Here is a 15723-nt window from a genome sequence, read left to right as displayed (position 1 = left end):
CCCGGCCCCGGGTCCCCGAGACCAATCTCAGCTTTGAGGGGGGAGCGTGAGCCCAGGAGCAGAGCCCGAGAGTGCCCGGTGCCCAGGTGCCTCTCCCAGGGCACACACCTGCAGACGCCCAGCAGCGCCACCCGGCACCCACCCCTACCTGCGTGTCCCCAGAGCCTTGTCCAGGCGGCCGCTCAGCTGCGGGAACAGAGCGCCCTGCACCGCAGCTGGGCGGCTGCCAGCTCACAGGGCGGCCGGGCCGGAGGGTCAGCCGGTGCCCTGGGTGCCGGGGCTCAGGGTGTCCTCCCCAGGCCTCCTTTGGGAGGGAGCCGAGGCTCAGTGGAGCACAGCCTGGAGGGACTCGAACCCAAGTCTCCAGCAGTGCCCCCGACAGCTCCCAGCGGGGGCTCAGCAGGCACCCTAGCAGCATGGCGAGGGGCACCACTGGGGTGTCTCCCTAGAGAAGGGGACGGGTTTCCTGTGGGGCCCCGGGGGCGAATGGAGTTTCACCGTCAGGTCACTGGGGCTGGGGGGAGGCCATGGGCAATGAGAGACAGCCAGGGAGGCAAGGCTGCCAGGACGACGGGTGACCCCTGGGGGCTCCCCTCAACTTTCTCGGGCACCGATGGGGTCCGTGAGCTGGGCTGAGAGTCCCCCCAAAGCTGTGTGGTCACCATGGCCACCATGGCCTGCCGCCACCCTCACTCTCAGCCACCACTCCCCTTTCACTCTAGCCTGGCCTGGCACGGCTCTCCGGTCAGCTGTCAGCCAGCCCAGCTCACCGCCGGCGCAGGGCAGGGCGTGGCGGCCAGAGGGCGCTGTGGTGTCAGGATGGGCTTCCCTTTGGACAGGCGTCCCTCTGAGAGGGGCTGCGGCTGTCCGCATCTGTCCCTGAAGCAGGGACACTCGGGGTGTGTGTGTGTGTGCGTGTGTGTGTGCATGTGAAGACGGAGCACAGCCTGGCCTGTCACGACCCCCTCCCCACCCAGGGTCAGTCAGTGGCCACCTGGAGCCCTCAGCATGCCCAGGGAGGGGCGGTGGCCAGGTGAGAATGGAGGACTCCCCCCACCTCCCCCAGGTGGGGAGCAGGAGCGTGGGCGCCGTCTGTCCTCACAGCAGCTGCCCCGTCCCCTGACAGGCCCGGAGGGTGCGGCACAGCGGCTGGGGCTCTGTGGGCCCCCCGGGCCTTTCCCCACCCCCCCGCCAGGGTGGACTCGCCGCCTCCGTTGGGGCTCCCGGGGCGCCCCGTGTGCTGGGCCTGAGCTGGTGAGGATGGGGTGGACGGTGACGACCGTGGCGGTCCGTGTTCGGAGGGGCCGTGCCGCCCCGGGGAGGGACACGGCCCCGCGGAGGTGCGGGCAGATGCCCGAGGAGGGAGCGGACCCTCAGGCATTTCTGGGTTGTTGGCGTGCCACGGTCTAGAAATACGACCGGTTTTCGTGTGTTGATCTTGTAGCCAGCGCCCCAGCGGAGCCCGGTTTAGTTCTAATCGCTTTTAGTGGGTTCCTTGGCGTTTCCTACACGCACATCTAGTCTGTGAAGTTTAGCTTCTTCCTCTGGGGCGGGAGGCTTCCGTTTTTCTTGCCTAATCGAATCGGCTAGACTCGTAGTGGTTCTCAACCTTCTAACGCCGCGACCCTTCAATACAGCTCCTCATGTTGTGGTGACCCCAACCATAAAATTATTTTCGTTGCTACTTCATAACTGTAATGTTGCTACTGTTATGAATCGTAATGTGTATATCTGTGTTTTCCGATGGTCTTAGGCGACCCTGCTGGCGGTTCTCAACCTGTGGGTCGCGGCTCACAGGTTGAGAGCCGCTGCTGTAGAGCCTGAGACCCTCGGAAAACACAGCTATTTACATTACATACGATTCATAACAGTAGCAACATTACAGTTATGAAGTAGCAACGAAAGTAATGTTATGGTTGGGGGTCACCACAGCATGAGGAGCTGTATTGAAGGGCCGCGGCGTTAGAAGGTTGAGAACCACGGGGCTGGAGCCCCAGGACCAGGTTCGGGGCAGCGAGGCGGGCGGTCCGGCCTTGTCCCGCCTCGGGCAGAGCCTTCGGCTGTGGGCGAGCCGGGGTGTGTGTGTGTGTGTTGTGTGTGTGTGTGTGTGTGTGTCTCCAGCTGCCTGACCAGCTTGAGGACGGTCCCTCCGAGGCCTGGTCTGTGGAGGGGTGTTCTCAGCGGAAAGGACTGTCGAGGTTTGTCACGTGCCTTTTTCCTGAGACCATCATGTGGCTTTTGTCCTCTATCCGATTGATCCCGTGTGTCACCCTCCGTGGCTATTGAACGCCTCCTTCCTTCCTCCGGGCCGGTCCCTGGCGGGAGACCCTGTCTGCAGGCCCAGGCCTGGGTCTGAGGTGTGCCCTGCGGGGCACTCCATGTTGGCCTCAGGGTCACGCCGGCCTCCCTCCTGTGAGTGCCCGTTTGCGAAGGAGGGTGTTACCGGAGCCACCTGTTGAGCTGACTTAGGTCGGGCACCGGCGGCGGAAACTGGGCAGCGGAGCCAGGGCGGGCGGCACAGGCCCCGGGGTGGGGGTGGGGTGTGGGGGGGAAGCCGGGAGAGGCCCTCGCCCTCGGGGGGGCGGGACCCGGGAGGGCCGGTGGGCTGAGGAGGCCCTGGAGATTCAGAACCGGGCAGTACGGGAAAGGTGTGCGTGCCCGCGGGGAAGGGGCGGTGCGGGGGGCGGGGTCCTCACCTGCCCGCGGGGAAGGGGCGGAGCGGGGGGCGGAGCGGGGCGGGGCGATCACCTGCCCGCGGGGAAGGGGCGGAGCGGGGGGCGGAGCCTTCACCTGCCCGCGGGGAAGGGGCGGAGCGGGGGGCGGAGCCTTCACCTGCCCGTGGGGAAGGGGCGGAGCGGGGGGCGGTGCGGGGGCGGAGCCTTCACCTGCCCGCGGGGAAGGGGCGGTGCGGGGGGCGGTGCGGGGGCGGGGTCCTCACCTGCCCGCGGGGAAGGGGCGGAGCGGGGGGGCGGGGTCCTCACCTGCCCGCGGGGAAGGGGCGGAGCGGGGGGCGGAGCGGGGGCGGGGCCCTCACCTGCCCGCGGGGAAGGGGCGGAGCGGGGGGCGGAGCGGGGGCGGGGTCCTCACCTGCCCGCGGGGAAGGGGCGGTGCGGGGGGCGGTGCGGGGGCGGGGCCCTCACCTGCCCGCGAGCTCCCCCTCCCCGCGGGGAGGAGCCGGCGGCGCGGGGCGGGGCGCGGCAGCATGGCGGGTGCGGGGCTCCGGCCGCGGGGCTGGGGTCCCCGGGAGCCGAGCGCCTGGGGCGAGGCGGCGGGGAGGCCCAGCCGGGGGCCGTGTCGGTGCGCGCGGGGCCGGGGGTCCGCCCCCCGGAAGCCGGCCGTGCCCGCCGCGTGGACGCCGTGAGTACGGAGCCCGGCGGGCCGGCTCCTGCGGGAACAAAGGCGGGCTGGGCGGCGGGGTGCGGGCGGGCGGCGCCCCGGTGTGTCCCCGCCCCGCAGTGGGGCCCCGGCCGCGGGGATCGGCTTTGGGTGCGGAGCAGCCGCCGGGCGGCCCGGGTCCCGGAGGCCGAGGCCGGCGGGGCGGGGAGCACCACGGGGCGCGGCTCCTCGCGGCGGAGAGGCTTTGTCTGGGGGCCGGGCTGGGGGCCGGGCCGGCCGGGGGTCTGCCCTTGGCGGCTCCCTGCCGAGCACACAGCTCCTCCAGCTCCACCGGAGCCCGGGCCGGGGGCGGGGGGTGCCCCACGGGGGACCGTGAGTCGGGGTCTTGAAGGATGAGCGGGAGGCCGCCCTGTGAGGCCGGAAGTGAGAAACAGCTGGCAGGTTTGGGGGGCAGCTGGACGCCGGAGGAGGTGCAGGCCCGAGCCGGGACCTGGGGCCTGGGACCTGGGCCTGCCCCAGCCCGGGGGGGGGGGGGGGGGGGGACCTTTCCGGCCCCTGGGTGGTTGTCCCCTCGCGGTGGGCCGTGCAGCGTTGTCAGCTTGGAAACCAAACGTCCGAGTAACTCACCCGATGCCAGCCGGCCGGGCCGCGTGACCTCACCGGACTGACCCGGCCGGAGGGCTGCACGGCCCACCCCGGCCGACAGCCGCCCCGCTCCGGAGTTCCATGGAGCCAAGAGCCTGGTTCTTGTCTTGAGGGAAATGCTTCAGTCAAGAGAAAAGGAGCCCCAGCCGGTGTGGCTCAGTGGATAGAGTGCCGGCCCTCAGACTGAAGGGTCCCGGGTTCGAGTCCGGTTAAGGGCACGCACCTTGGTTGCGGGCTCGATGCGCGGGCCCTGGTCGGGGGGCATGCGGAGGGCAGCCAGTCGATGTCTCAGGTCGATGTTTCTCTCTCTGTGTTTCTACACCTCCCTTCCACGCTCTGAAACAGCGGTCCCCAACCTTCCGGACCTCAGGGACCGCCAGGGTCCATGGATCACCAGGTGGCGACCGCTGCTCTAAAAGATCAACGGGAAAAACGATGTAGAAAAGCAAGCAAGAATTTGACCGATGCCCTAGCCCAGTGGTGGGCAAACCGCGGCTCGCGAGCCTCATGCGGCTCTTTGGCCCCTTGAGTGTTCTAGCGCCACTTCTTCAAAATAGACTCGCCCAGGCCGAAAACCGACTTCTGCGCATGGGCCACGAAGTTTCGATCGCACTGTACGTGCGCGCCCGCACGTGGTATTTTGTGGAAGAGACACACTCAAGGGGCCAAAGAGCCACATGTGGCTCTTGAGCCGTGGTTTGCCAACCACAGCCCTAGCCGGTTTGGCTCAGTGGATAGAGCATCGGTTTGTGGACTGAAGGGTCCCGGGTTCGATTCCAGTCAAGGGCACATGCCCAGGTTTCGGGCTCAATCCCCAGTGGGGTTCGTGCAGGAGGCAGCCAATCAATGATGCTCTCTCATCATTGATGTTTCTATCTCTCTCCCTCTCCCTTCCTCTCTGAAATCAATAAAAAAAATATACGTAAATATAAAGAATTTACTGACTGCAGCAAAAACGTGCTTAGGACAGTGCAACAAGGAAGGGCGAGAAGCAGCAGCAGCAGCGCCCAGGCTGGGCTGCCTTGGCTCACGGGGACGTCAGAGAAAAGGGGCCTTGGAGACAGGGTCGGGTGAGCCACCAGCTGCTACTGCCATTGCTCCCCTGGTTGCAAGTCTTGTGGGGACCCTTGGAGAAGGGAAGGGAGTGGTGTGTGTGCTCAGGGACCTTGCTTTGCCCTGAGCTGTGACCTCCTGCTGGGGGATCTCAGGGGAGGTCTCAGGGAGGGTCTGACGGACCCCTCATCCGCCCTCCAGGTGTGCTTTCTGGGTCATGGTCTCCTCCAATTGGTCGGCTCCAGGGCACGGTCATTCCTCCATGCGGCGGCTGGTCCTGAGGCAGCCACGGCATCACTTGTCCGGTTTTGCTGCTTTCCTGGGCCTGGAGCTGGCCTACAACTGAGGCCTAGATGTTATCCTGAGGGAGGGGAAGGTCAGGGGTCAGCAGCCTGACCCTGATAAGCTAGGGGAGGAAAGCCTACCCTGGGGCGAGGGTCTTGTTTTCCCAGTTTTGCCCCCTGCTAGGCATCGGGGCTTTTTGCCCTGGTCCACGTCAGTGCTTGGCCCGTCGTCCTTGCTCCGCTCACGTCAGTTTATAACCCCTGGGACCATGTTCCGTGTGGTCCCGGCGGGGGTGAGGGTGTGCTGTGTGCCAAGCTGCATCTGCGCTGTCCTCCCATTTTACAGCCCCAGCAACTGAGGCTTAGGGATCCCCCGAAGGCCGAGCCAGGACAGGAACCTGGGTTGTCTGACCCAGGAGCTGGGGGCTGGGGGCTCCCTGCGTTTCTGCTTCCTGGTCAGGGCCTTAAGGAAAGGATGGACAGGCCCTGGCCGGGCAGCTCAGTTGGTGAGAGTGTGGTCCTGATATGCCAAGGTTGTGGGTGAGCTCCCTGGTCAGGGCACATACAAGAACCACACAATGAATGAACGCATAAGTCAGTAGAATAACAAATAGACATTTCTTTCTCTCCCCCCGCCTCCTCTCTTTCTAAAATCAGTAATAAAAAAATAATAAGAAAAAAAGAAAGGGATGGACAGAAGCCAGGTAAGGGCAGGGAGGAGTGGAGGGTGGGGTATCTGGGGGCCACGCCCCTCCCTGCTGAAGGTTGGAGCTGGTGTAGAGGGTGCCCAGGGCCTGCCCCAGCCCTGTACCTCTTTAACTCCCTCCTCAGGCTGTGACTCAACGCCTCCTGGGAGCCCTCCTGGAATTTCCTGTCCAGGCCCGGCCCCATTATAGACTCACCTGGCACTTGTACTTGGTTATGGCCTGAGGCCTGACTTTCCTGGGCCAGTGGTTTCCTGAATTCCTTCCCTGCTGTCCCAGCCTCCAGGGGCCATGAGCTCAGTAGGTGAGAGCTGAGTGAACCAGTGACATGAAAGAACACACGCAGCCCTGGCCGGTGTGGCTCAGTGGATAGAGCGTCGGCCTGTGGACTGAAGGGTCCCGTGTTCGATTCCAGTCGAGGGCATGTGCCTTGGTTGCGGGCACATCCCCAGGAGGGGGTGTGCAAGAGGCAGCTGATCGATGTTTCTCTCTCATTGATGTTTCTGACTCTCTGTCCCTCTCCCTTCCTCTCTGTAAAAAATCAATAAAATATATTTTAAAAAAAAGAAAAGAAAGAAAGAACACACTCAGCTCTCAGGGTCCCTGGGCCTTCAGAAGGCAGCCTTCCCACCCTCCTGCCCCGAGCCTTCCTGCGGCCTCAGGACCTTGGTGGTGTCCCCCGCCGCCCCCACCCCTGGCTGAGACACCTCTGCTTTCATTGCAGCTTCATGGCGGCCGAGGAGATGCACTGGCCTGTCCCCATGAAGGCCATCGGGGCCCAGAACCTGCTGACCATGCCCGGGGGCGTGGCCAAGGCCGGCTACCTGCACAAGAAGGGCGGCACCCAGCTGCAGCTGCTCAAATGTGAGCCCCTGTGGTGGGAGCAGGATGGGGGCGCGGGGACAGAGCTGAGCCTCCGGTGCCTTCCGTGGGGGCCCTCCCGGGTTCCCCTCCCTCCCCGGTGGCCGCCAGCCTGGGGGACCGGAGGCGGCCTCCGCTCGCGGGACTGGGAGGGGCTTGGGTGGTGCAGAGCTCGGGTACTTGGTGACGGTGCCGACCAGCTGGTCGGGTTGAGCCCCGCCTTGTCCGGTCACGTGGTGTGAAATGACCCCACACGCCAAGCCGAGAGCTGCGTGAACGCGGGGGCTGGGCCCTGGGACCGCAGGCTGGGAGAGGGGAGCCCCGGTCCCGGGAGATGCCACTTGCCAAGGCACTGAGGGCCCAGAGCACCCGGGCCTGCCCATCCCTCCGGGTGCTGCCTGGTCGTGGTGCCCCAGGCTGGGCACCAGCTGGTCTGCTGTCTCTGGACAGGGTGCCTCCAGGGGCGCGCTGTCACTGACCTCCCCGGGCCGGTGGGCTGCTCGGGGTGGGGCAGTGGAGAGCGGGTCTCAGCGGGACTGCTCAGCCTGGGGTCAGAGCCAAACTCGGGGCTTCTGTGCCGCCTCCTCTTTGCCCCTCCCTCGCTGTGCTGTGCCAGCCTGGGGTGGAGGGAACCTCCCAGCAGCCCGCAGCACCCAGCGAGGCGGCTGGGCCTCCCCAGGCCTCTGGCCCTGCTCTGCCCTTCCTGGAGCCAGCCTCGCAGCCCTTGTCCGCACAGCCACGCCCCGGACCTCCCCTGCCCGGGCTGGCCAGCACGCCCACGACTTTGTCCGCCTTTGACCCCAGGCTGGACTCCTGGGGCGCGGCGGCATGCCGGCCCAGCTCCTTGCCCTTCCATTCTGTGGGTTCAGAGCCTGGTCCAATCGCCCATGGCCCCTGCGGAGGGTCCCCAGAGTGGGGTGTGCCCAGCGGCCCCCAGCTCACCCGCACCCTCGCCGCTGCCCGCAGGGCCCCTGCGCTTTGTCATCATCCACAAGCGATGCATCTACTACTTCAAGAGCAGCACCTCCGCCTGCCCGCAGGGCGCCTTCTCGCTGAGCGGCTACAACCGGTGAGTGCCTGTCAGCTCTGCAGTGGGCTGCCCCACAGGGCTGAGTACCTGGGCATGCTGGCTCCCCCGACCCAGCTCCCCCTGCCCCTCCCCCCCGCCCTGCTCCCCCGACCCAGCTCCCCCTGCCCCTCCCCCCCGCCCTGCTCCCCCGACCCAGCTCCCCCTGACCCTCCCCCCCGCCCTGCTCCCCCCTGACCCTGCTCCCCCTGACCCTGCTCCCCCGACCCAGCTCCCCCTGACCCTCCCCCCCCGCCCTGCTCCCCCCTGACCCTGCTCCCCCAGCCCCTCCCCCCCGCCCTGCTCCCCCGACCCAGCTCCCCCTGCCCCTCCCCCCCCCGCCCTGCTCCCCCGACCCAGCTCCCCCTGCCCCTCCCCCCCCGCCCTGCTCCCCCGACCCAGCTCCCCCTGCCCCTCCCCCCCGCCCTGCTCCCCCCTGACCCTGCTCCCCCTGACCCTGCTCCCCCGACCCAGCTCCCCCTGACCCTCCCCCCCCCTGCTCCCCCTGACCCTGCTCCCCCAGCCCCTCCCTCCCCCGCCCTGCTCCCCCCTGACCCTGCTCCCCCTGACCCTGCTCCCCCAGCCCCTCCCCCCCGCCCTGCTCCCCCCTGACCCTGCTCCCCCTGACCCTGCTCCCCCGACCCAGCTCCCCCTGACCCTCCCCCCCCCTGCTCCCCCTGACCCTGCTCCCCCAGCCCCTCCCTCCCCCGCCCTGCTCCTCCCTGACCCTGTTCCCCCTGACCCTGCTCCCCCAGCCCCTCCCCCCCGCCCTGCTCCCCCCTGACCCTGCTCCCCCTGACCCTGCTCCCCCGACCCAGCTCCCCCTGACCCTCCCCCCCCCTGCTCCCCCTGACCCTGCTCCCCCAGCCCCTCCCTCCCCCGCCCTGCTCCTCCCTGACCCTGTTCCCCCTGACCCTGCTCCCCCAGCCCCTCCCCCCCGCCCTGCTCCCCCCTGACCCTGCTCCCCCTGATGCTGCTCCCCCAGCCCCTCCCCCCCGCTCCCCCCTGACCCTGCTCCCCCGACCCAGCTCCCCCTGCCCCTCACCCCGCTCCCCCCTGACCCTGCTCCTCCTGACCCTGCTCCTCCAGCCCCTCCCCCCCGCCCTGTTCCCCCCCGCCCTGTTCCCCCCTGACCCTGCTCCCCCCTGACCCTGCTCCCTCGACCCAGCTCCCCCAGCCCCTCCCCCCCCCCCCGCCCTGCTCCCCCCTGACCCTGCTCCCCCGACCCAGCTCCCCCTGCCCCTCCCCCCCCCCCCCCCCCCCCCCCGCCCTGCTCCCCCTGACCCTACTCCCCCAGCCCCACAACCGAATTCTGGCTGGACCTGCCTCTTGTTCCCGCCACACTCTACCCAGATGGCTCAGGTCTCCCTACCCCTTGGCACCGTGCCCAGCCTCGCCCACCTCCTCTCGGCCTCCATGGCCTCGCCCTCCTCACAGTCTGGCCTCAGGCTGTGTAAGGCCTGGGATGAGGCCGGGCCTTCCTGCTGCCTCAGGCCTTGGGGTTGGGGCAGCGTGCTCTCCAGAGTCCCCATCCGGCCTGCTGCCAGTGACTCCTGCCTCCCTCCTCGCAGCCTCCTTACACCACAGCCTCCATTCCCCCCACAGACTCAGGCCTAGCCCGTCGCAGGCCCTGACCCAGGCCACCCTGGCTCCAGGGGCCTCCCAGGCTGGGGCCAGCTCCCTGCTTCACAGGTGCTGTGGGCTGGGTCCGTCCGGCGAGGGGCCATGAGCCTGCCCTCAAGGGGTTCCCAAGCGAATGGACAGGCGGATACTGGGCTGGAGCCCTCTGGGTGGGACGTGGCATGCTGGCGTGTGCAGCCGGGCCCTCTGGGTGGGACGTGGCATGCTATACTGTGCAGCCCATTAGTGTCATCCGGATCCACCCCATGGCTCCAGGGCCCGCATGGCAGGGTGAAGTGGGCACCAGGGCCCTGCACTGTGGCATCAGTCTGTGCCAATCGCCCATGCCTGGCAGACCCCAGCCTGGGGACCCTCCCCGGACGCCATGGGCGATGGGAGCAGGGTCAGCGGAGGAAGGGCCTGCCCCGCCTGTGAGGAACGGGGGGGGGGGGGGGGGGTATGGTTTCAGTGGTGGGACGGACCCTCGGGCAGTGACTCACCTCGGCTCACACCCGCCACAGCCTCAGTGGGGAACCTTGCCCGGGCGCCCAGCCCAGAGGCAGGTGGGCCGGAGCACAGCCGCAGAGGGGGCTCCAGGGCCCTGTGGCCGCTCTGGGGTCACCCGGGAGGGACGCTCTCTTCTCCAAACTCCTTTCCTCTGCCTGGAGCCGCCAGCCTTCGCCCGACCATGCAGATCTGTCCCCTGGAGCCGGTGGGGGTGCCAGGCCCGTCCAGGGCGGGGCAGCCCTGTGGGCGTGGACAGGTGGTGACACTGGCTGTGCCCCCAGGGTGATGCGGGCGGCCGAGGAGACCACGTCCAACAACGTCTTCCCCTTCAAGATCGTCCACATCAGCAAGAAGCACCGCACCTGGTTCTTCTCAGCTTCCTCGGAGGACGAGCGCAAGGTGACGGCCCGGGGGCGGGGTTAGCGCATGGCCAGCCGCAGGTGCCGCCCTCAGTGCCCGTCCGCACACCCAGCGACCCGCACCACGTGCCCAGAACCTGCCCTCAGGAGGAGCCCTGCATGGGCTGAGGGGGCCTCCCGGCCTCGGCGGGCACAGCAGGGCATGGCGGGAGGAGGGCCGTGCCCTGGGCAGCTCATGCCCACTGGGCCTGCTTCCCCACAGAGCTGGATGACCTTGCTGCGCAGGGAGATCGGCCCCCTCCACGAGAAGAAGGACGTGCCGCTGGACGCCAGGTGGGCCTGGGCTCCACCCCGTCCCCCTCCCGCCCCCACGTCTGTAATCCCGGGTACGCGGGCACCTGAGTGTGTGTGTGTGTGTGTGTGTGTGTGTGTGTGTGGTAGTTCCTACTTGGGGGTCACGTGCTCTCAGCTGCCCACTGGGGAGGCCCAGCATTTGCAGCAGCTCAGAGCTGTGGGTACTGCCCCTCTGTGTCCGCCCTGGCTGGCTCAGGAGTGAGTCCCCAGGACACCGGCTCTGTCCATCTGGGTCTCGGGGACCTCACCGGGGTGTCCCAGCAGCAGGAGGTCTTGGGTGGAACAGACCCATTCCATCCTTTCGTAGCCGAGGCCACTGAGGCCCAGAGGAGGCCCGGCACCCCCAGGCCACCTTGCAGGTCCCTACCTGCCCTGGAGCTCCCGGCCCTCAGTTCCAGCCAGTGCCCTGCGGTAGGCCCGGTGCCCTGCCCTGCGGTAGGCCCGGTGCCCTGCGGTAGGCCTGGTGCCCTGCCCTGCGGTAGGCCCGGTGCCCTGCGGTAGGCCCGGTGCCCTGCCCTGCGGTAGGCCCGGTGCCCTGCGGTAGGCCCGGTGCCCTGCGGTAGGCCCGCTGCCCTGCGGTAGGCCCGGTGCCCTGCGGTAGGCCCGCTGCCCTGCGGTAGGCCCGGTGCCCTGCGGTAGGCCCGGTGCCCTGCGGTAGGCCCGGTGCCCTGCGGTAGGCCCGCTGCCCTGCGGTAGGCCCGGTGCCCTGCGGTAGGCCCGGTGCCCTGCGGTAGGCCTGGTGTCCTGCCCTGCGGTAGGCCCGGTGCCGTGCGGTAGGCCCGCTGCCCTGCGGTAGGCCCGGTGCCCTGCGGTAGGCCTGGTGCCCTGCCCTGCGGTAGGCCCGCTGCCCTGCGGTAGGCCTGCTGCCCTGCGGTAGGCCCGCTGCCCTGCGGTAGGCCTGGTGCCCTGCCCTGCGGTAGGCCCGCTGCCCTGCGGTAGGCCCGCTGCCCTGCGGTAGGCCCGCTGCCCAGCGGTAGGCCCGGTGCCCAGCGGTAGGCCCGCTGCCCTGCGGTAGGCCTGGTGCCCTGCCCTGCGGTAGGCCCGCTGCCCTGCGGTAGGCCTGGTGCCCTGCCCTGCGGTAGGCCCGCTGCCCTGCGGTAGGCCCGCTGCCCAGCGGTAGGCCCGCTGCCCTGCGGTAGGCCTGGTGCCCTGCCCTGCGGTAGGCCCGCTGCCCTGCGGTAGGCCCGCTGCCCAGCGGTAGGCCCGGTGCCCAGCGGTAGGCCCGCTGCCCTGCGGTAGGCCTGGTGCCCTGCCCTGCGGTAGGCCCGCTGCCCTGCGGTAGGCCTGGTGCCCTGCCCTGCGGTAGGCCCGCTGCCCTGCGGTAGGCCCGCTGCCCAGCGGTAGACCCGCTGCCCTGCGGTAGGCCCGGTGCCCAGCGGTAGGCCCGGTGCCCTGCGGTAGGCCCGGTGCCCAGCGGTAGGCCCGGTGCCCTGCGGTAGGCCTGCTGCCCTGCGGTAGGCCCGGTGCCCAGCGGTAGGCCCGCTGCCCTGCGGTAGGCCCGCTGCCCAGCGGTAGGCCCGCTGCCCTGCGGTAGGCCCGCTGCCCTGCGGTAGGCCCGCTGCCCTGCGGTAGGCCTGGTGCCCAGCGGTAGGCCCGCTGCCCTGCGGTAGGCCCGCTGCCCTGCGGTAGGCCCGCTGCCCAGCGGTAGGCCCGGTGCCCTGCGGTAGGCCCGGTGCCCTGCGGTAGGCCTGGTGTCCTGCCCTGCGGTAGGCCCGCTGCCCTGCGGTAGGCCCGCTGCCCTGCGGTAGGCCCGGTGCCCTGCGGTAGGCCCGGCCTAGCGATGACAGCCCCCGGGGCAGGAGCAGGAGCAGGAGCAGGGGGTCGGGGCCCTGAGGCGGGGCAGCATCCGGCCGCTCGGGGCCACACTGTGGCAGAAACCATGGGGCGGGGGAGGCACCACAGCCTCATCTCCGTGTTGGTCCTTGTGCCCTCGATGGAGCAGGTCGTGTGTCTGTCTGCGTGCCTGTCTGTCCTCGTTGTGTTCGCCTGTGTCTAGGTCTGTGCCCGTGCCCGCATCCGTGTGTGGTGTGTGCAGTGCCCGTGTTTGTCGTGTCTGTGTGTCCACGTGTTTGCGGCGTGTCCGTGTGCGTGCCGAGGGAACGCCGCCCTGTGCTCACTGCCGCCCTTCCTCCCGCAGCCTCAGCGACTCCAGCTCGGACACCGACAGCTTCTACGGTGCCATTGAGCGGCCTGTGGACATCAGCCTCTCTCCGTACCCCACGGACAACGAAGGTGAGGGCGTCTCGGCGTGCTCCCCGTCCCGCTCCACACCCGGACCTGGCCATGCCAGGGCCGCCTCCGGGCTGCTGCCCGCTCTGTCCCTGTGGCTCCCCAGCCCGCCCGTCCTGCCCCAGCCCTGCCCCGGCCTCCCTGAGGGCAGTGCCCCGAGCCTCGCCCTCCGCCCGGGGTGCAGCCGGGCCTGGGCCGCCCTGTGCTGACCCCCTCCCCGCATCTGCCCACAGACTACGAGCAGGACGACGAGGACGACTCGTACTTGGAGCCTGACTCCCCCGAGCCCGGGAAGCTCGAGGGTAGGTGGCCAGCTGGTGGGCTGGGGTGCTTTGGGCAGAGGGCAGGGACTGCCAGCTCCACCCCGGGCCTCGGCCTCTCCATTGTGGCCGGCGGGTCAGAGGGAGCGGAGCAGGAGAGGGCCCACTGGGGCGGGAGCCAGGCTGGTCCACAAGGCCAGACAGGCCCTCACAGGCCCCTCCCACCGTCCCACCTGGGCCACAGCCAATGGCATCGACCGGCTGCTGACACTGTTGACACCTCCAGCCTGCGCTCTGTGCCCCCCAGCTCGTCAGTGTCACCTCTTGTCTCAGGGCACCTTACACGACCCTCGTCTCCCTCCGAGCCGCCCTCCCCCCCTCCCTCCCCCCCAGTAGGAATCCGGCCTCAGAGAGACCAGCTCCTCGGGGTCCTCCTTGCCTCCTCGCCGCTGGCACCCCATGGCTCCTGGTGTGACATCTGGGTTTCAGGGAGCCTGCTCAGGCTGCCGCACGCAGGAGGGCTGGGCGGCCAGGGGCGTGGGCTGGGTCAGACCCCAGAGGAAGGGGGGCACCTGGTACCCGCAGGGGGTGCTGGTCCCGCCTCACCAGTGAGACTTGCTCACCCACTGGGTCTCTTCGCTCCGCAGATGCCCTGACGCACCCGCCAGCCTACCCCCCGCCGCCCGTGCCCACGCCCAGGAAGCCCGCCTTCTCCGACGTGTCCCGCGCCCACTCCTTCACCTCCAGGGGCCCCGGCCCTCTGCTGCCACCCCCGCCCCCGAAGCGCGGCCTCCCCGAGGTTGGCCCGGCTCCTGAGGACTTCAAGCGGGACCTGCTGGGCCCGAGGTGGCCGGAGCCTGGCCCCAGGGTGCTGGCTACCTCCCGGAGGATGAGTGACCCTCCGATGGGCAGCCTGCCCAGCTTGCCCACCCTCCGCAGACCCCCGTGCTTCCCTGAGAGCCCCAGCCCGGAGCCCCGGGTCCCCAGCCCCGGAGCCGGCCCTGCTGGCGTGGCCGCGGCCACCTCCAGGAACTGCGATAAACTCAAGTCCTTCCACCTGTCCCCCCGCGGGCCGCCCACGCCCGAGCCCCCACCCGTGCCAGCCAACAAGCCCAAGTTCCTGATGACAGTGGAGGAGGCCCCCCTGAGGGAGACGGCCAAGCCTGGACTGTTCGTGCCCCCCGTGGCGCCCCGGCCTCCTGCCCTGAAGCTGCCCGTGCCCGAGCCCCCAGCGCGGGCCCCGGTCCTGCCCAGGTCGGAGAAGACGCCCCTGCCTCACCTCCAGTGAGTGCTGCCCGCTCTCCCCTGCACCGGCCTCCTCCCCACGCTGGGGGCAGTCAGCCCTGCCCGGGTAGGAAGGCTCTGCCTCGGCCCAGCGGCCTCTGCACCTGACCCGGGTCCGAGGATGTCCCACCTTGCCCTTGAGGCACGTCAGCCCGGGCATCGTGGGCCTGGGGCTCATGGCTGCCTCCCCTGGGCGAAGGGGCTGTGGGGACAGGATTCCGAGCCCCTGCTGTGCCGGGCCAGGGCCTTTGGGGTCGGGAGGGCTGGCAGGGTGGCCGCCTGCCCTGCGAGAGGCCTGGGGGACAGCTCGGGCTGTGAGCCTTTGGGACCCTGCCTGGGGCCCTGGCTGTGCCCCTGGCTCTGGAGCCACTGGGGCTGCCTCGGCATCCCCCCCCCCCCCATTGGGAACTTGCTGGAATGTGGAGCGTGGCTGTGACTCACCCAGGCCTGCTTTGTTGCTGGGCAGTGCCAGGAGCCCCGGTGGCCCCACTTCCAGTGTCCGCAGCCTGTGGTCAGAGAGCCCCGGGACCCGCAGCAGTGAAGGTCCTGGGAGCCACAGGCTGTGCCTCGAGTGGGTGCGCTAAACCGGGCCCCCAGCACCCTCGGCCACGCCCCCCTTCCCCCCAGGACTCTCTCTTTTATCCTCTCTGAGGCGGTGTTTATTTGTTCTTATTCTTTTTTTTTTTAATGATTTAAGAGAGAGGAAGGGAGAAAGAGATTGAGAGAGAGAAACATCGATCAGTTGCCTCCTGTGCCGACTGGGAATCGAACCTGAGACCTCTTGGTGTGTGGGATGGTGTTCCAACCAATGAGCCACCCGGCCAGGCCCCAGGACTCTGTTAGCCTGCTCCTGGGGAGGTGCCTGGGAGGACCCCATGCCGCGCTCACACCTGTTTCATGAGGGGCCACAGTGGTGTCGACTGTCCTTTTGCTGAGCCTGGGACCTGGGCCTGGGGACCAGGGTCGACTCCGGGCACAGCCTCACCCACAATCCAGCAGCCCGTCCTGGGCGGCCTCCTCTAATTCTCCCTGAGCCACCAGGCCACGCGTGGCTCGGCCCCTTCACACGCGCCCACACTGGCTCTGGGAGATGTGATGGGGCCCAGGCCACAAAGCGGGTCAGGGGCGGAGCCGGGGCTGAGAGGCCGCCCGCCTGGCGGC

The 15723-nt window shown here is 69.1% G+C and overlaps 1 protein-coding gene across 4 annotated transcripts in view; it reads left to right on the top strand.

The window, feature by feature from the left end:
• SH3BP2 (SH3 domain binding protein 2) overlaps positions 1–15723 on the top strand; it is a 34026-nt gene that overhangs the window by 14722 nt on the left and 3581 nt on the right. For 3 of the 4 annotated variants that reach the window (XM_054708532.1, XM_054708537.1, XM_054708526.1), the window contains exons 2-8: positions 6747–6886; positions 7850–7952; positions 10358–10475; positions 10698–10768; positions 12927–13021; positions 13252–13320; positions 13926–14562. In XM_054708532.1, coding sequence (XP_054564507.1) covers positions 6751–6886; positions 7850–7952; positions 10358–10475; positions 10698–10768; positions 12927–13021; positions 13252–13320; positions 13926–14562 — 1229 coding nt within the window. In that variant the 5' untranslated portion in view covers positions 6747–6750. Of the gene's footprint in view, positions 1–3185; positions 3358–6746; positions 6887–7849; positions 7953–10357; positions 10476–10697; positions 10769–12926; positions 13022–13251; positions 13321–13925; positions 14563–15723 lie in introns of those variants that run through there. The other variant, XM_054708520.1, reaches the window with a different exon arrangement.

The sequence above is a fragment of the Eptesicus fuscus genome, chromosome 2 (assembly GCF_027574615.1).
Source record: "Eptesicus fuscus isolate TK198812 chromosome 2, DD_ASM_mEF_20220401, whole genome shotgun sequence".
Taxonomy (NCBI): domain Eukaryota; kingdom Metazoa; phylum Chordata; class Mammalia; order Chiroptera; family Vespertilionidae; genus Eptesicus; species Eptesicus fuscus.
This window is presented reverse-complemented; position numbering and strand designations above follow the sequence as displayed.